Source organism: Aquarana catesbeiana, linkage group LG01 (genome assembly GCF_042186555.1).
Source record: "Aquarana catesbeiana isolate 2022-GZ linkage group LG01, ASM4218655v1, whole genome shotgun sequence".
Lineage (NCBI taxonomy): Eukaryota > Metazoa > Chordata > Amphibia > Anura > Ranidae > Aquarana > Aquarana catesbeiana.
In genome coordinates, this window is record NC_133324.1 from 353,523,051 (window position 1) to 353,542,909 (window position 19,859).

Here is a 19,859-nt window from a genome sequence, read left to right on the forward strand (position 1 = left end):
TCCACATCTTTAATTCTGGCGTAAAAGGCCTCAGGAGTAGGGGGGCGGGGGGGGGGGGACGTTTTTTCCAGTTTAGGGCGATAAGACAGTGTGCAGCTGTGAGGATGTGGCATGCTAGTTTTTTGTAGGGTGTGGAGACCCTTATTGGCGATAAGCCCAATAGGAAAAATTTGGGGGTCAAGGGGACTGGTGTTTCTAGAAGACGGGTCAGCAACTGCTGGACCGCATTCCAGAAGGGGGTAATTAGTGGGCAGCTCCAATAAATGTGGAGGAGGGTGCCCTTATCTCCCTGGCATCGCCAGAATCGATCCGAACTAGTGGGATAGATGGTGTGGAGCACATCTCAGGTGTTTGTAGGGGACAGAAATAGGTAGCGTTTGGAAAAGGTATAGTAGCTTCGGGAGGATCGTCATCTTAACTGAGGCAGTCGGCCTAGGAGGGAGATGTGGTGCTTTTTCCACTGTAGGAGCAGGGTTCTGATCGAGTAGAAGGGGGGGGGGGAGTTTTCCTGGTATAAAGTGGTGAATTTTGGGGTGATGTGTATTCCCAGATATTTCAAGGTGGTACGTTTCCAGTGATAGGAGAAATTGGCCTTTAGGTGTGTAGTTTCCGCGTCGGGGATATTGATTGGGAGGGTCTCTGATTTAGATGTATTCATTTTGTATCCCGAGAGGGCTCCATAGCGGTCAAGTTCTGCATGGAGATTTGGGAGGGAGATTCTAGGCTGTGTCAGGGTGAGGATAATATCGTCAGTGAATAGTGAAATCTTAAACTCTCTGCCCCTGACCGATACACCCTGGATAGCCGGTGTAATGGAAATTTGTACGTTCTGTATATAATTGTATTGTATTTTGTATGTATTGCACACTGCCCTCACTGTGCACGGCACTAATAATGTTTTCAGTAAATGTTTACATTCTTTCGAGTCCTGATTAGAATTAGCCTGCCTATGTAACGCCCCTTGTTACCATAAATGTACAATTGTAATATTAATGTGATACCTACGTAATCATGTGCATAAAAACCTTCAATTGCGTCATAATAAAGCAGAACAGTAATTTGGAAAGATGCTGAGCGTATCTTTTGTGTCTGTTCCCTACTGCAGTAGTTATTATTAATTTGGAACCACTAATCAATATGAGGATAGGAGTTGCCTATCATCAATTTAACCGAGTCATGCATGGCGAGCTTTGCCTTAGGAGGGGATTCCAGGTGACCCTGAGTATCCGAAACGAGGAGCTTGAGACGATCCGGGAATTTCTGATAATCAGCCGGCTGAGGTAAGCCTTTTGCTTACATTTGAGTTATCAGACTTCCTTGATCGGTAAGGCATTTTCGGGACAAAGGGTACCTATTTTACTCCCCTTAATCGAACTGTATTGATTGGTGGTTATATGTTATGTTGTCACTGTCTACTGTCCATCGGAGTGTTATAAATAAGAAAGGGAAGAATAGTACTGTTCACAGGTATATGTAGTACATCTGCTAGATAAAGTAGTTTAGAGGCAAGAGGGTATAGGCACAAGTAGAGAAGAGAGAAGACTGGCCAGTCATTATGGGCATTGAATTAAGTAAGGGAATGAAGGGTAAGAGACCCTCAAAAATGCCCAGCGCAAGAGAAGCGCTATATATGAACCGAAGGTGTGGTTCCGCCTATACTGAGCCCCTATATTAATGGTTAAAGTGGACAGAGATCCACAATAGGTAATTGGGTTACCAAGGTCCACAGGGACTAAGAATAATGCAGAGTAAACAGCTAGAGAAACAAGTTATCTATGTGAGCAGGATGGATCAAGGGTGACATTAACACTAGACAGAAAGGGACATTTTCATGTTAAGTTGTGGGATGAATTTGGGGTCAGGCACTACTAGTAAAAGTCAGAAACAGAGAAATGAGAGTTAAAACAGAATACTTTATATGTTGTCAGAGAGGGAAGATGGGATGAGCACTGTGGCTCCCCATCTGATCATAGAATCATAGAATCATAGAAGCTAGATATAAAAGTTATTTAAACAAAATAAGGAAAGCAGAATTTAGGCAGGGAAATATTAAAGAGTTAAAAGAAAGTGAGAGAATGATATGCACATGTTGTGTACAAATGGGAAAAATGTATGTGCGAATGCTGGGACCTTTAGTTCTATTGCTTGTGTGTGCCATGTACGCAGATGTGACCCCCTCCTTTGTGCTCTCCTGAAAGAAATGTGGCTGGGATGAGAGGTTAGTGATAAGCTGGAAAGACACCATGCCAATTTCTGTTTTTTAGACAAAACATTTATAACAAAATGTGCCGGGTTAACGAATCTAATGGTAAACAATGTGATCACAATTATTTTGAATCTGTTTTCCAAACACGGTAAAATGAAGGTTACATTTAACCGTGTATTACACAAATTGAATATCCTTTGATAGTGGAAACAGTGCATTTAAAAAAGGGAAATTAAGTAAAATTAAGTAATAATGAGTATTAATTTCTAATATGAGTTTAACAATTATATAGATATATTGAAACTGGTTTAGACAACCTTTGGTTGGAAATGAAATCCAGGTTATTGGGGAAATTTGTAAAAATGGGATTAGTTTAGATTAAGATAACAATTTTGTAATTTTACATTTATTCAATAAGCCCTTATTGAGAGAAAAAAAAGATTAAGATGAGGTTGTTATTTGGAATAAAGCTGCCATAATATTTAACAAAGCCAAGATGGATAGGATACATAAGAAGTTCTTCTACAAAAATGATATTGTAAGGTTTTTGATAATAACTTGATGTGCGGTCCATGATGTAAGAGTAATAATAAATAAAATTTAAATATAACAGACCCATCACATCAAGTCCACACACCCTGTTAGGATAGATGCCACCTGCAGCCAGTTGTGTTATAGTTTTTGATGCTTTCTGGTCCATCATACAGATTATTGATCCTTTTGTTTTTATTTATTTTTATTTTTGAAATCCAAAGCAGAATGTGTGGATTGTGAAATGATGTGCCCCTTTTTCTTGTAAAGTACAGTGGTATAAGCAGAAGAATATTTTGGATTTATGGGCATCTCTCCATGACCGCAGGGTATTGTTATCATTTATTATAATATTGCCAGGAAGAAGTTGTCTTTTGAAACATGAAACTGGAGTTCTTACACAAATAGCATGATAGAAAACAAGCCATTGTAATATATTCATGCAAGCTGGACCCAGTAATGAAGGGTTCATCCTGATATATCAGAGCTGTAGCTTTTATGCAAAGGTGCTATTAGACAAAGTTAGATATTGTTTTGGTCAATGGTCCGACATTCTGCGCAGCAAATATACAGATAACTAAATGTTTGTCTAATGAAAGGTTTAAAATATGAGTTTATTTATGTACAAATCTAACAATGAAAAATGTGGACATTTATTCAAAAGAAAGGAAAAACCACATGTGTTAAATTGATGACGTAGGAATCAGCTGCTGTGAGCCCAGTGCGGGACACACTCCCTGAAGACCCAGATATTACATTTTTTGTAGATTTGAGTATGCAGTTTATCACCCAGAAAGATACTCTGTATTCAAAGTCATTGGATCCTTTTTGCCCAGCTCAAGAAGCAGAGCTCCATGTTTTAGCAAAGCCTGTGAGCTATAAAAAGAGTGTATATTTATATAGATAGTCGAGATATAGAGAGCTTTTGGTTCCATTTGAAGGGCCAGAAGTTTGTTTTTACTTCGGCAGGTAAACCAACCAAGCATGCCAAGTTAATTTGATTGGCTGTTTTCAGCCTTCCAGCTTCTTGCTGAGGTAGCCATATTAACTTTCACACATGGAAGCAGACCAGGTGACTCTAAGGATGCTGCATTTACAGCCCCGGACACTTGATGGGTCTGTGCAACTCACAGATTCCACCCTAGTTCTGGCCCAGTATAGCTGGGATTAATAATTCAACTTTAAGGACCCCAGAACGAGAAGAACAAGTGGTCCACAGGGGGCAACTTCTTATGAAACAGGACTTTGGAAAAAGTGATCATTTATGTCTGCCAGCCACTCTTTTCCCTTCAGCTTGACACATGGACCGTGTCATCAGTCACAAGCAGTTATGGCTGCCTTAGTAAATGAGCGTGGGATAGAGCCAGGGTTCTCCACAGTTGTTTTTATAACATACCACTTCTTGTTTTACCTGTTACCAAAGGTGTTACCAAAAGCTGAACATCCCTCCCAGAGATTACAAAAAAGATATATCCAGATGCCCAAGTCAGGATCTTACAAATATGCATTTTGTCTGTATGGACATGTTTTTTGGATGTCCAGTGGCAAATGCTACTGCAAAGGCCACAGTAAAAAGTGTTATCAGAAGTAGTTTGTAAGTACAGAGTGCCAGAAAGTACAGAGAGTAACAGAGGAAATCATTTTTTATAGGAGAGTCCTTACTAGAAGTTTTGCGGTTTTATTTTTACACCCCCTACTGTCTACAATGTAGCGGACAAAGTAGAGTAAGAAACTAGAAAACTTTTGCCTGAATGTTTTCTTATATTTTATGAAGCCCCTAAGGGGGATGTTGGACTCTCTCCCTATGGGATTTGGTTTGGGAGTGTGTTACTCACTTGCTAATATTTTGTCTCAGCAGCTGAAGTCCTCCATTCGGATCTCACAGAGAATGTTGCTGATCTTTTAAGGTTTTTTGACAAACTCATTTATGTGTTTTCTCCCCAATTCCAGATCCTAAAAGTTTGGAAGGATCTAAAACTAAAGCCAGGTGACTTTTGGATTGTTAAGAGACATTTATATATAAGGAAAAGTTTGGAGACTCAATACTGCATCTATTTCATGTACAGTTTTTGCAAAACTTGAAGGAAAAGTCACCTGGATCCACACCAGACACTGCAAAAATGACTAAATTAAAGAAATCTCTGTGTTTGATTTGTTTCCCTCTTGTGATCACAGTCTAGGGTACTTTTTGATTCAATTACTTTAATTGTAAGGGATATATATATTTGAAAAGTAGTTGAAGTCATATTTAGCCATGTTGAAGTCATATTTGTCTTTTGTATGTCTTCCATTATATGTAGAATTGTCTGTGTTTACATATGCTGATAAGTCAGCATGTCCACAATTCAGCTAGAAGGCCATTCTGGCCACAGGAGTGTACAGCCAGTACTCTGTAAATATGTCTTATCAATCATTTGTTTTTCACAATGAAAAGTCATTTTGTAATGAAAAAGTTGCTCAGCTATTATTTTCTCCACAATGGAGTTTTTTGCCTCTTTGGCCAGGACTACCTCCACCTAAGCGTGTGGAGGTTCCAGGTTAAAGGTGATAGCAGGTATGGTTAGTGATCAAAATATTGATCAAAAGAGGGGAGACTGTAATGGAAATTTGTACGTTCTGTATATAATTGTATTGTATTTTGTATGTATTGCACACTGCCCTCACTGTGCACGGCACTAATAATGTTTTCAGTAAATGTTTACATTCTTTCGAGTCCTGATTAGAATTAGCCTGCCTATGTAACGCCCCTTGTTACCATAAATGTACAATTGTAATATTAATGTGATACCTACGTAATCATGTGCATAAAAACCTTCAATTGCGTCATAATAAAGCAGAACAGTAATTTGGAAAGATGCTGAGCGTATCTTTTGTGTCTGTTCCCTACTGCAGTAGTTATTATTAATTTGGAACCACTAATCAATATGAGGATAGGAGTTGCCTATCATCAATTTAACCGAGTCACCGGATTATTTCGAACAGAGGCAGCTAGGGGTTCAACACACACCGCAAATAGCAGGGGTGAGTGGGCATCCCTGCCGGGTGCCCTTAGTTACGGAGAAAGAGGGGGAGAGAGCAAAGGGAGTCCTACACTGGGATGAGGGTGGGAGCAGAGGTGCTGGATCGCTCGTAGGAAAGGCCCCCTAAACCCAGCACGTTGTAGCGTGGCGAACAGGAAGGGCCACCCAAGAACGTCAAAGGCCTTTTCTGCATCCAGGCTAAGTAGCAAGGATGCCGAGTTCTCCCTGTTCGCCATGTCCACCAGATCGATCACCTTCCTGGTATTGTTGCCCGCCTGTCTAAGTGGGACAAAGCCCACCTGATCCTTGTGGATGAGAGAGGGGAGAACTACATTCAGGCAGATTGAGAGCAGTTTTGTAAAGATCTTAAGGTCAGAGTTCAGCAGAGCGATGGGTCTGTAATTGGCGCATAGGATGGGGTCTTTATCTGGTTTGGGTTTAGAGTAATAAAAGATCGTTGCATGTCTGCTGGGATGGGGGTGTCCTGGAGGAAGGCATTGAAGAGTTTGCACATGTGGGGGAGTAGGAGCGGAAGGAAAGACGTATAGTATTCGTAAGGTAGTCTGTCTGGGCCTGGGGACTTGTGGGACGGTAGAGATTTAACGGTCTGTTCTATTTCTTCTTCGGAAATTGGTGTGTCTAGGGTGGCTAGGTCAGAGGCTTGGAGTTGGGGGACTCCACTCTGTTCAAGATATTGTTGCATGCGATGGGAGAGGCCAGGGGGGAGGGGGGTTACTGGGGATGTCAGGATTGTTATAGAGGTCCGTGTAGAATTCTGCAAAGGTATGGGCAATGTCTTTGGGGTGGGATAGTAGGCAGCCTGATTTGTTCTTAATCTGGTGAGGCGTGGACATGTGGGAGTTGTCACGTAGCTTCTTCGCCAGTAGGGAGTGGGCATTATTACCTTTGTCGTAATATACTTGTTTTAGTCTAAGCAAAGCCTTTTCTACACGGCCCAGTGCAAGATCACTTAGAGTCGCCCGTAGTTTTGTAATTTTCTTAAGGAGGGATAGGGTGGGGGACAGTTGTAGTTGATGTTCTAAATCCCTAAGCTCCTTCTCGATTTGGAGCTTTGTGGCCAGAGGATCTTTTTTCATGGCGGAGGCATACATCTGCCTCGGAGGACCGCCTTATGGGTTTCCCAGAGTGTAGGGAGGGATATGTCGGTGGTGTTATTTTCCGCGAAGTAAAATTTTAGGGTGGAGGTTAGCTCCGTTTTTGATGGGAGGTGCTGGAGAAGGAATGTGTCCAATTTCCAGTTGTAGGGCCTATGGTTGGGGGAGCCTAGATCTAATGTAAGCAAGATAGGGGCATGGTAAGACCATGAGATTGGGAGTATCCGTGCCTCACGTGTTATTCTAAGTGTGGGGTTGTTGATAAAGAAATAGTCAATACGGGAGTGTGTTCGGTGGGGTGCCAAGTAAAATATGTACTGACGATACCTTGGGTGGAGAGCCCTCCAGACATATCATCTAGAGAGTTGGTGGAAGAGCTTCGAGTCCCTAAGGGCTCGGGCCGACGATGTCTGGGGGCTAACCACGTGGCGGTCGGCAGTTGCAGAATGGGTTAAGTTAAAGTCGCCCCCCACCACTAAAAACCTGTGGTCAGACCGAAAGAGGCAGGCAAGGAATTTATATTGTTTAAAGTTCAGGGAATATAGGGCACAGAAAGTGATCTCCTGTGTTTGCCACAGACCCCTAAGAATGACAAAGTGGCCTTGTGGGTCGCTATAGTGTTCCAAACAGGTGAATGGGGACCCGTGCTTGATAAGTATGGCGACCCCAGCTCGCTTATGAGGTCCTGAGGAAAGGTAGATCTGGGGGAATTGTTTAGAGGCGAATGCGAAGGAGCCCCCTTTATTGAAGTGTGTCTCTTGGAAAAAGATAATGTCAGCGCCTTAATGTCTAAACTCCCTCAGTGCCAGATGTCTTTTTCTGTTGGAATTTAGACCGTTGACGTTCAGAGAGAGGACCTTAGCCATGGTGTCGGGTAAGGGGAGGGGGAAGGTATCTTACCTGATGTGGAGATGAGGTTCCGAAAAATGGAGGCCAGGAGCGGGCACACTTCAGGAGGAGATCCAGGCAAATTCCGCGACCCACGCGGTGAGCTACACGATCACGGGAGAGAGAAGAAAAGAGAAGAGGAAGCTGAAAGAGAAAAAGAGAAACAATACACAATAAACATTGAGAGATTAGAGCAAATGTTGTCACATGACCTTGAGAGGCTGTAAGGCCTAGGTCAGTACGGTTTCCCAGGGGTCTCCCCAACCTTAATCCAAGGGGATAGGTCAGGTGGATGTAAGGGAGCCCTAAATTGGTCATATAGAATACAAACAGTAAAACTACGGTAACTTTAGTCACTTAACAGGGGGGGTAAGCATGAGAATTCCCACTCTCTCGGGAGATATCAAAGGTAATCCATGAAAGATGTGGATACAGTTGGACTTGGATATCTTGGAAAGTCACCTTGCATGCTAGGCAGGCTTGCCGCATGATCTCTTCTTTCAGGGGGTAGGAACTAATCCTACAGATGATATCCCTCGATTTGGAGGTGGAGCTCTTAGGATGCAGGGCTCGGTGGGCTCTGTCCATTTTAATGTGTTTGGTGGCAGGCTCACCTAGGAGGCTGTTAAACACATTCTGCAAAGTATTCTGTATGTCCTCAGGGCCCTCAGTTTCCGGGACCCCTCTCACTCGGATGTTGTTCCTGCACCCCCTGTTGTTCAAGTCCTCCATGTGGCGTTGCATGTCTCTCAGCAGGGTACGATAGTCTGCTCCCTGGAGTTGGGCTCTGTGGACTGCCAGCTTAGTCTCCTGTATTTCTTCTTTGGCCATTTCCACTCTGTCTGCTAGGTGCTTAAGGCCTGACTGGAGCACTTGTATTTCTGAGAGGCATGTGGACTTTACGTCTTCTATTAGCTGCTTGAAGTCTTCCTTAGTGGGCATCGCCTGTAGATATGAATGCCATTGTGGAGGTACGGGGTGGATTTAGGCTGGCATTGGGGTTTGCTCTCCCCAGGTCGATGCCTGAGCAAGCAGGGGGGCCTTCATGCTTTCTGCTCCAGAGGGGTGGTGAGCAGGGGAGCACACTTTCTGTGCATAGGTGGTTGGTGGTGCAGCCTGTTCCCTGGGGGAGCTGAGGGCATGTGAGTGAGACAGTCTCTGGGCTTTAGGGGGAGGTGGTTCAGGTGCAGAGGTACTGAAGGCCGCATGGCTTCCCGCAGGCTCTTGTAGTATCTGGCTGGATGGGTACATAGGGCCTGGCAGGGCTGGGAAGTCTATAGAGAAATCTGAGGATGCTGGGGATCCAGGGTCAGTTCCATGCATACAGGGGTCTGATGCTGTCCTCAGGAAACGGGGGGATGCATCTGAGCATTGAGTGTATTGTTGAGGAGGGGGGCTGGGCATGGCGGGCTGCAAGCCATGCGGTAAGGCCTCAGGGGAGAGGGAGTGGTTGGGGGGACTCACTGCTCCTGAGAAGGAAGGGATGTCCATGGTGCCTATCGGAGCCGGCGGAGGACCCTCAGAGGTCCGGTTTGATGTGTGAGCTGGCGGGGAGAGCTGTACTGAGGTCCGGGAACGGGCCGTGGAGGCATCCGGCGCCATTTTGTTGGCTCTTCCGGGAGGCATGTCCGTGGGAAGAAGGACCGGAGGTCTGTGGAGGAACCAGGCGGTGGTTGTGATGATCCCTGGGCTTTTGTGGTCCTGGGTCTGCCCATTAAATTGCGTCAAAACGTCCCCAAATGTGCCTATGGATCACGGGCTGAGAGAGAGCAGGAGAGTCAGGCTTCCATCCAGGACTGCTTCCAGTCACGCCCCTCTTTGTAAATATTTTATTATACCTTTTCATGTGACAATACTGAAGAAATTACACTTTGCTACAATGTAAAGTAGTGAGTGTACAGCTTGTATAACAGTGCAAATTTGCTGTCCCCTCAAAATAACTCAACACACAGCCATTAATGTCTAAGCCGATGGCAACAAAAGTGAGTACACCCCTAAGTGAAAATGTCCAAATTGGGCCAATTAGCCATTTTCTCTCCCCAAAAAACTGCAATTGGGGAATAGTTGCTGAACTCCCCGCGAAATCACCTGGGTGATCCAACCGGAAATTGGAGCGGGTACATGTCAAAACTAGATACCCGCTCCCCCACCCCTGAAAAAAAAAAAAAAAAAGGGGAGGGGGGAGACGACATAAAGAAGAACTTCCCTATTTAGGATAAGGATAAAGTTCCACTTTAATATATTACCAAATCTCCAAGACATGTAACATACAGAGCAGACAAACATTGGTGTCATGGCAAAGCCTTCAGTGTAAAAACATCCTTTTTGCAGGTGCAATGCATTAGAGAACCCTTTACATATTTTCAGCAGTATTTTACTAATAGGATTTCCATCTGATTTATAAAAATGTCATGCAACTTTATACCATACATGTGTAAAAACTACATTAAGAATGATATATATCCACATACACAAGACCCTACCTTTCTTGATGCAATCCACATACCTCAATACTTAGCAGCATGGAAATGTCTCTGGGAAGGGAGCGAAGCCGATTGTTTGACAGACACATGTGACTGACTAATACCAAATGGTCTATGTGGCATAATCTTGTTAGCTTCTGAGAACAAAATAGCATGTGTTAGAAGTTGCTATTGATAATATCTAACATATAGCTTGTTGTAAAGTTTTCCCATAGATTACCTTATCTACAACAATAACCAAATTGGACTCTGCATACTCCATTTTTAATATGGCATTTTCCATCTGGAACTTGCTGCGAAGATCATCATAGTAGCCAGATCGCATTGGGTCCACAGCCTGCAATGGAATAACACTTTTTTTTTCTCAGCTAACTGTGTAACCAATAACTAGTTTAAAATTAGACAAACTGACAGATTGTTACAAAAAGAAGATAGGAATTTTAGGAATGCCTGTACTTTTGCTTGAGGATGTAGAATTTTGAATCTAACTATGAGACATGATCAAATGGAATGCATACGCACGGGAGTCTTCTTCCCGGCAAGGTCCGGCAGCATCTGCATGCACAGTGAATATCTCCTAGACCGTATAAGTTTCGGAGATATTCATTTTACCTACAGGTAAGCCTTATTATAGGCTTACCTGTAGGTAAAAATAAAAGAAAAAGGGTATACAACCACTTTAAAGTGAATCTGTCACCACAGCATCACTTTTACCAAAAAGGTAATATGCATCCCTTACAGGTGTCCCATACGTCACTACAAGGCATACAAGCCAACAGGAGAAACTGAGTGCAACAGGAGAGACTGCAGCACGTGGCAGGGGGAACAAGTATTCAAACCATCCACCTGGTTGAATATATGCAACGACTTGGACGCAGAGGATTTTCATTAGATGGGCCATAGGAAAATATATCTGTCATATATATATATATATATATATATATATATATATATATATATATAATAATTACAGAAATATACACAAACTTATTTAATCAGCTTGCACTGATAAAATTATTTATATCCAGCTGATATATATTGTATATAAAAATATATATAGACAATATTATTCAATTGTTTTCTACAGTGTGCTGAGAACCCTAATAATGAGGCAGCCTTCGACACCGCAGGAAGTGTTAATATGAAAGCACCCCAAGATTCGGAACTCATGGACATTATATTGGTACCTGTATTTTACCATTGTGGCTAGTTTCAACATTAACAAAAGTGACAGATTTACTTTAAATTATCACTCTTTGCCTATACTAGTGTCTGGTATCAATACATGACTTGCCATATATAAAGATAGGTCACAGTTAAACAAGGTGGGATTCCCACTGATGCTTACAAGGGTTTTGTAAAACAGTACAACAGAAAGGTGTCAGAATCAGAAGCTCAAAGAACAAAAAAGGAGATATTTGCCAGCACACCATGGATCAACGTAGTAGCGTCAAAACGGATTGTTTATTGCATGATCACATCCCAGCGTTTCGAAGACACGCAGGACCACTTCATTAGGCATGTGATGAATGAGAATCAGAAGCTCAGGTACTAAATGTGAAAATTCAGCTTTATGACAATGGAGATAAGCCTTCCTTAGCTTCTTACATGTGGGCTTCATTTTTACTAATTGTGCATACCTTCAGTGTTTCAAAATAATGGAGAGTCTCTTCTTCATAAAGCAATGGATCAAGAGCTCTCATCAGCAGAATTATAGTTAGAAGGCACCCTGAAAGGAAGACAAAAAGGGGAAGGAAAAAGAAGGCACATGAGATAAAAAGTGCAGACATACCACTTAATTTTCTGAAAAAAAAGTTATCTTCTGAAAATAAATCTGGCTATATGCTCAGATATGTACATTATGAATTTACCCATCATGACATAAATATCTGGACCCCTTATAAAATGCTACTTATTTGTCTGCCATGCTGATTTAGTAGATTCACTGCTTTCTAAGAAACAGACCTTAAAACAACTATAGAGATGAGGAATATCAGACTAAAATCAGATATCCTTATCTGTATACTTGCTTAAAGTCAGTGCCTTGAAACATTGAAGCAAGGCGGCCAACAACACAGTCATGCGCCTAAGGGAAGGCATCGGTATTTTTGCCTTGCCGCAAAGCGAAGCAAGGCTAACGCTGCAGTGTGAACGCCTTCATCCGCTCCCCATTGTAACAATTTTGAGTGGCATTGACAGGTGTTTGGGAAGCATTAAAAACACGACCCAACTGCCTAGTTTCAATGCCTGTGTGAAAGAGTCCTAACAGTTTCAGAAGGAAAGAAGAACAATGCAGGGCTGATCCCAGGCGGGTGCACTGCACCCGGGCGCCAGAGAGGTGGGGGCGCTGAAGCGCCAGAGTGCTCCCCTCCCTCCTCCTCCTCCTCCTCTCCGTGTCCAGAGCAGGCTCTCTCCGCAGGTCACGGCCGCGGTGCGGCCGCTGTGTTTTTCGCTGCTGCTAGAGCCCGTCCCCCCTCCCTCCTTCTCCTGTCAGAGAAGGAGAGCAGCCGCCGGAGATCGGAGCGGCTGGTCTCTGTGTGGAGAGAGACCAGCCGCTCAGTGACTTCGCTGAGGGGGAGAGCGGTCTGTGCCTGCAGTCTGACAGGCTGACATAGGTTCTCCTCCTCTGTCTCTCACTCCCGCGGCCCGCCCAAGCCTGTCTAGACAACTGCTCTTCACCCGGGCGGCGCGGCTGCACACTGTCCTCTCTAGCTGCCGCCCGGGTTTTAATGGGTCTCTAGAGTACTAATAGAGGGAGGTTTGTCTCTGGGGCGGTCTGTACTAATCGAGGGGGGTTTGTCCTGGGGGGTCTGTACTAATGGGGGGGTTGTCCTGGCGGGATCTGTACTAATGGGGGGGCTGTCCTGGTGGGGGGTCTGTACCAATAGAGGGGGGGCATTGTCCTGGGGGGGGTCTGTAATAATGGAGGGGGGTTTGTCCTGGTGGGGGGTCTGTACTAATGGAGGGGGGTTGTCCTGGGGGGGTCTGTACTAATGGGGGGGCTTGTCCTGGGGGGGTCTGTATTAATGGGGGGGTTGTCCTGGGGGGTCTGTACTAAAGGAGGGGGGTTTGTCCTGGTGGGGGGACTGTACTAATGGAGGGGGTTTGTCCTGGGAGAGTCTGTACTAATGGGGGGGTTGTCCTGGGGGGGTCTGTACTAATGGGGGGGGGCTTGTCCTGTTGGGGACTGTACTAATGGAGGGGGGGTTGTCCTGGGGGGGTCTGTACTAATGAAGGGGGGATTTTTCCTGGGGGGTCTGTACTAATAGGGGGGTTGTCCTGGGGGGTCTGTACTAATGGAGGGGGTTTGTCCTGGGGAGTCTGTACTAATGGGGGGGGTTGTCCTGGGGGGTCTGTACTAATGGGGGGGGCTTGTCCTGGGGGGGTCTGTACTAATGGAGGGGGGGTTGTCCTGGGGGGGTCTGTATTAATGAAGGGGGGATTTGTCCTGGGGGTGGCTGTACTAATGGAGGGATCTTGTCCTGGGGGGTCTGCACTAATGGGGGGGTTGTCCTGGGGGGGTCTGTACTAATGGAGGGGGGGTTTGTCCTGGTGGGGGGTCTGTACTAATGGAGGGGGGTTCTCCTGGGGGGGGTCTGTACTAATGGAGGGGGCTTTGTCCTGGTGGGGGTCTGTACTAATGGCGGGGATTTGTCCTAGGGGGGGTCTGTACTAATGGAGGGCAGGTCTGTCCTGGGGGGTCTGTACTAATGGAGGGGGGGTTTTTCCTGTTGGGGTCTGTACTAATGGAGGGGGGGTTGTCCTGGGGGGTCTGTACTAATGAAGGGGGTTGTCCTGGGGGGGTCTGTACTAATGAATGGGGGATTTGTCCTGGGGGGGTCTGTGCTAATGCAGGGGGGTTTCTCCTGGGGGGTGGTCTGTACTAATGGAGGGGGGCTTTGTCCTGGGGAGGTCTGTACTAATGGAGGGGATTTGTCCTGGGGGGTCTGTACTAATGGAGGGGGGGTGTTTGTCCAGGGGGTCTGTACTAATGGAGGGGGGTTTGTCCTGGGGGGTCTGTACTAATGGAGGGGGGTTTGTCCTGGTGGGGGGTCTGAACTAATGGAGGGAGGGTTTGTCCTGTGGGGGTCTGTACTAGTGGAGGGGGGGTTCTCCTGGGGGGGTCTGTACTAATGGGCTCTTCTTTTGCCCCTTCCCCTCCCTCTCCTCCGCACGTGCACTGCTATACTAGTGAGCGGTGCTGGCCGGCACAGCCTCCCACTATGTTTCTTCCCCTGCCTTCATATCAGCCAAAGAAAAAATAGAATAGAAAAAGGAGCATAGAAGAGGATTGTGGGACATGTAGTCCCGAGGACTGACAGCCCCACTGTAACATGGAAACTGCAGCCTACACAGCATGCTCAGCTGAACGGGAGAGAGAGAGACAGGAGTCTGGGAAAGCTTTCAGGGAAGTACACCCTGGACTCCAGAGGGAGAGGGCAGTGCTGAGGGAATACCATCAGAGAGGAAACCCCACTGCCCTGCACCACCAGAGGGAAAGACACACAGCCTAGCGCCATCCCTGGTGGAGAAAGGAATGGAGTCATTGCCGGAATACAGATCTGGGTGCTACCCAGCGGAGTCGCCACGGGCAATTCAGAGTGAGCTGACTCCTGATCAGAGGAACCGTTGCTGTATCGCTGGGTCATGTACTATGTCTGCACTCTCTGACCATCTCTTGTATCATGTCTGTAGTCTCTGACCATCTCCTGTACTATGTCTACAGACTCTGACCATCTCCTGTACCATGTCTGCAGTCTCTGATCGCCTCCTGTACCATGTCTGTAGTCTATGATCATCTCCTGTACCATGTCTGCAGTCTCTGATCACCTCCTGTACCATGTCTGCAGTCTCTGATCACCTCCTGTACCATGTCTGCAGTCTCTGATCATCTCCTGTACCATGTCTGCAGTCTCTGATCATCTCCTGTACTATGTCTGCAGTCTCTGACCATCTCCTGCACTATGTCTGCAGTCTCTAACCATCTCCTGTACTATGTCTACAGACTCTGACCATCTCCTGTAACATGTCTGCAGTCTCTGATCGCCTCCTGTACCATGTCTGTAGTCTATGATCATCTCCTGTACCATGTCTGCAGTCTCTGATCACCTCCTGTACCATGTCTGCAGTCTCTGATCACCTCCTGTACCATGTCTGCAGTCTCTGATCATCTCCTGTACCATGTCTGCAGTCTCTGATCATCTCCTGTACTATGTCTGCAGTCTCTGACCATCTCCTGCACTATGTCTGCAGTCTCTGACCATCTCCTGTACTATGTCTACAGACTCTGACCATCTCCTGTAACATGTCTGCAGTCTCTGACCATCTCCTTTACCATGTCTGAAGTCTCTGATCACCTCTTGTACCATGTCTGCAGTCTTTGATCATCTCCTGTACCATGTCTGGAGTCTCTGACCATCTCTTGTATCATGTCTGCAGTCTCTGACCATCTCCTGTATTATGTCTGCAGTCTCTGACCATCTCCTGCACTATGTCTGCAGTCTCTGACCATCTCCTGTATCATGTCTGTAATCTCTGACCGTCTCCTGTAGTATGTCTGCAGTCTCTGACCATCTCTTGTATCATGTCTGCAGTCTTTGACCATCTCCTGTATTATGTCTGTAGTCTCTGACCATCTCCTGTAGTATGTCTGCAGTCTCTGACTATCTCCTGTATTATGTCTGCAGTCTCTGACCATCTCCTGTACTATGATTGCAGTCTCTGACTGTCTCTTGTATCATGTCTGCAGTCTTTGACCGTATCCTGTATTATGTCTGGGGACTCTTTCTAACAGACAGCCCTCTCTGTGTGCATCAGAGAGACTCCCCTCCAGGTCTCATTAGTGTACTCTCTTCCTGTATTTTCTTTATTGTTAAGAGATCGTGGGAGGATACTAGGGTAACAAAGACTTCTTAGGGGAGCAGCTCTGTGTTTGAGTCGTTGCCATAGAATCATTTGTAAAGGGGAGGAGTTGGTAAGATGACCACGCCCATGTGGGGGCGCCAGAAATATTTCTGCACCCAGGCGTCTGTGACCCTAGGATCGGCCCTGGAACAATGGCAACCTTTATGTTTTTCCTCATGACAGTTTGCCTTTCATTTTTGTCAGTTTCACTTTTAATAGATAATCTGAAGGCATAAAAAATACAACATCATATTCACTTATCCCTTTCATGACTAAGCCTATTTTTGAAATTTGGTGTTTACAAGTTAAAATCCGTATTTTTTGCTAGAAAATTACTTAGAGTTCCCAAACATTATATATATTTTTTTAGCAGGGAATCTAGAGAATAAAATGGCGATTGTTGCAATATTTTTTATCACACGGTATTTGTGCAGCGGTGTTTTAAACGCAAATTTTTGGAAAAGGGACACTTTCATGAATTTTAAAAAATCCAAACAGTAAAGTTACCCCAATTTTTTTGTATAATGTGAAAGATGATGTTACGCTGAATAAATAGATACCAAACATGTCACCCTTTATAATTGCACGCACTCGTGGAATGGCGACAAACTACGATACCTATGAATTTCCATAGGCGACGCTTTAAAATTTTTTTACGGTTACCAGCTTTGAGTTACAGAGGAGGTCTAGGGCTAGAATTATTGCTCTCGCTCTGAGGATCGCGGCGATACCTCACATGTGTGGTTTGAACACCGTTTACATATGCGGGCGCGACTTCCATATGCGTTTTCTTCGCTGCGCGAGCTCGCAGGGACAGGGGCACTTTTAACCACTTGAGCCCCGGACCATTATGCTGCCTAAGGACCAGAGGTCTTTTTCCAATTTGGCACTGCGTCGCTTTAACTGCTAATTGCGCGGTCATGCAATGCTGTACCCAAACGAAATTTGCGTCCTTTTCTTCCCACAAATAGAGCTTTCTTTTGATGGTATTTGATCACCTCTGCAGTTTTTATTTTTTGCGCTATAAACGGAAAAAGACTGAAAATTTTGAAAAAAAATGATATTTTCTACTTTTTGTTATAAAAAAAATCCAATAAACTCAATTTTAGTCATACATTTAGGCCAAAATGTATTCGGCCACATGTCTTTGGTAAAAAAAATGTCAATAAGCGTATATTTATTGGTTTGCGCAAAAGTTATAGCGTCTACAAACTAGGGTACATTTTCTGGAATTTACACAGCTTTTAGTTTATGACTGCCTATGTCATTTCTTGAGGTGCTAAAATGGCAGGGCAGTACAAAACCCCCCCAAATGACCCCATTTTGGAAAGTAGACACCCCAAGGAAATTGCTGATAGGCATGTTGAACCCATTGAATATTTATTTTTTTTGTCCCAAGTGATTGAATAATGACAAAAAAAAAAAAAAAAAAAAATATTTACAAAAAGTTGTCACTAAATGATATATTGCTCACACAGGCCATGGGCCTATGTGGAATTGCACCCCAAAATATATTCAGCTACTTCTCCTGAGTACGGGGATACCACATGTGTGGGACTTTTTGGGAGCCTAGCCGCGTATGGGACCCCGAAAACCAATCACCGCCTTCAGGATTTCTAAGGGTGTAACTTTTTGATTTCACTCTTCACTGCCTATCACAGTTTCGGAGGCCATGGAATGCCCAGGTGGCACAACCCCCCCCCAAATGACCCCATTTTGGAAAGTAGACACCCCAAGCTATTTGCTGAGAGGCATATTGAGTCCATGGAATATTTTATATTTTGACACAAGTTGCGGGAAAGTGACACTTTTTTTTTTTTTTTTTTTTTTTTTGCACAAAGTTGTCACTAAATGATATATTGCTCACACAGGCCATGGGCATATGTGGAATTGCACCCCAAAATACATTTAGCTGCTTCTCCTGAGTACGGGGATACCACATGTGTGAGACTTTTTGGGAGCCTAGCCGCGTACGGGACCCCGAAAACCAATCACCGCCTTCAGCGTTTTTAAGGGCGTGAATTTTTGATTTTACTCTTCACTGCCTAACACCGTTTCGGAGGCCATGGAATGCCCAGGTGGCACAAAACCCCCCCAAATGACCCCATTTTGGAAAGTAGACACCCCAAGCTATTTGCTGAGAGGCATGGTGAGTATTTTGCAGCTCTCATTTGTTTTTGAAAATGAAGAAAGACAAGAAAAAACTTTTTTTTTTTTTCTTTTTTCAAATTTCAAAACTTTGTGACAAAAAGTGAGGTCTGCAAAATACTCACTATACCTCTCAGCAAATAGCTTGGGGTGTCTACTTTCCAAAATGGGGTCATTTGGGGGGGTTTTGTGCCACCTGGGCATTCCATGGCCTCCGAAACTGTGATAGGCAGTGAAGAGTGAAATCAAAAATTCACGCCCTTAGAAAGCCTGAAGGCGGTGCTTGGTTTTCGGGGTCCCGTACGCGGCTAGGCTCCCAAAAAGTCTCACACATGTGGTATCCCCGTACTCAGGAGAAGCAGCAGAATGTATTTTGGGGTGTAATTTCACATATTCCCATGGCATGTTTGAGCAATATATCATTTAGTGACAACTTTGTGCAAAAAAAAAAAAAAAAAAATTTGTCTCTTTCCCGCAACTTGTGTCGCAATATAAAATATTCCATGGACTCGACATGCCTCTCAGCAAATAGCTTGGGGTGTCTACTTTCCAAAATGGGGTCATTTGGGGGGGGTTTTGAACTGTCCTGGGATTTTATGCACAACATTTAGAAGCTTATGTCACACATCACCCACTCTTCTAACCACTTGAAGACAAAGCCCTTTCTGACACTTATTTTTTACATGAAAAAGTTTTTTTTTTTTGCAAGAAAATTACTTTGAACCCCCAAACATTATATATTTTTTTAAAGCAAATGCCCTACAGATTAAAATGGTGGGTGTTTCATTTTTTTTTTTCACACAGTATTTGCGCAGCGATTTTTCAAACGCATTTTTTGGGGAAAAAACACACTTTTTTAAATTTTAATGCACTAAAACACACTATATTGCCCAAATGTTTGACGAAATAAAAAAGATGATCTTAGACCGAGTACATGGATACCAAACATGACATGCTTTACAATTGCGCACAAACGTGCAGTGGCAACAAAATAAATACATTTTTAAAAGCCTTTAAAAGCCTTTACAGGTTACCACTTTAGATTTGCAGAGGAGGTCTACTGCAAAAATTACTGCCCTCGATCTGACCTTCGCGGCGATACCTCACATGCATGGTGCAATTGCTGTTTACGTTTGACGACAGACCGCCGCTTGCGTTCGCCTTAGCGCAAGAGCAGGGGGCGACAGGGGTGCTTTTTTTTTTTTTTTTTTTTTTTCTTTATTATTTTTTTGCTTTTTTATCTTATTTTTAAACTGTTCCTTTCATTTTTTTTTTTTTTAAATCATTTTTATTGTTATCTCGGGGAATGTAAATATCCCCTATGATAGCAATAGGTAGTGACAGGTACTCTTTTTTGAAAAAATTGGGGTCTATTAGACCCTAGATCTCTCCTCTGCCTTCAAAGCATCTGACCACACCAAGATCGGTGTGATAAAATGCTTCCCCAATTTCCCAATGGCGCTATTTACATCCGGCGAAATCTAAGTCATAAAATGCTCGTAGCTTCCGGTTTCTTAGGCCATAGAGATGTTTGGAGCCACTCTTGTCTCTGATCAGCTCTATG

At 44.3% G+C, this 19,859-nt stretch overlaps 1 protein-coding gene across 5 annotated transcripts in view; it reads right to left on the bottom strand.

Annotated features, from left to right (window-relative positions):
• Positions 1-19,859, bottom strand: part of RABGGTA (Rab geranylgeranyltransferase subunit alpha) — a 100,269-nt gene that overhangs the window by 23,630 nt on the left and 56,780 nt on the right. For 4 of the 5 annotated variants that reach the window (XM_073632813.1, XM_073632823.1, XM_073632828.1 and 1 more), the window contains exons 13-16: positions 11,884-11,972; positions 10,464-10,580; positions 10,267-10,380; positions 7,773-7,904 (exon numbers count right to left, since the gene is read on the bottom strand). In XM_073632813.1, coding sequence (XP_073488914.1) covers positions 7,773-7,904; positions 10,267-10,380; positions 10,464-10,580; positions 11,884-11,972 — 452 coding nt within the window. The remainder of the gene's footprint in view (positions 1-7,772; positions 7,905-10,266; positions 10,381-10,463; positions 10,581-11,883; positions 11,973-19,859) is intronic. The other variant, XM_073632829.1, reaches the window with a different exon arrangement.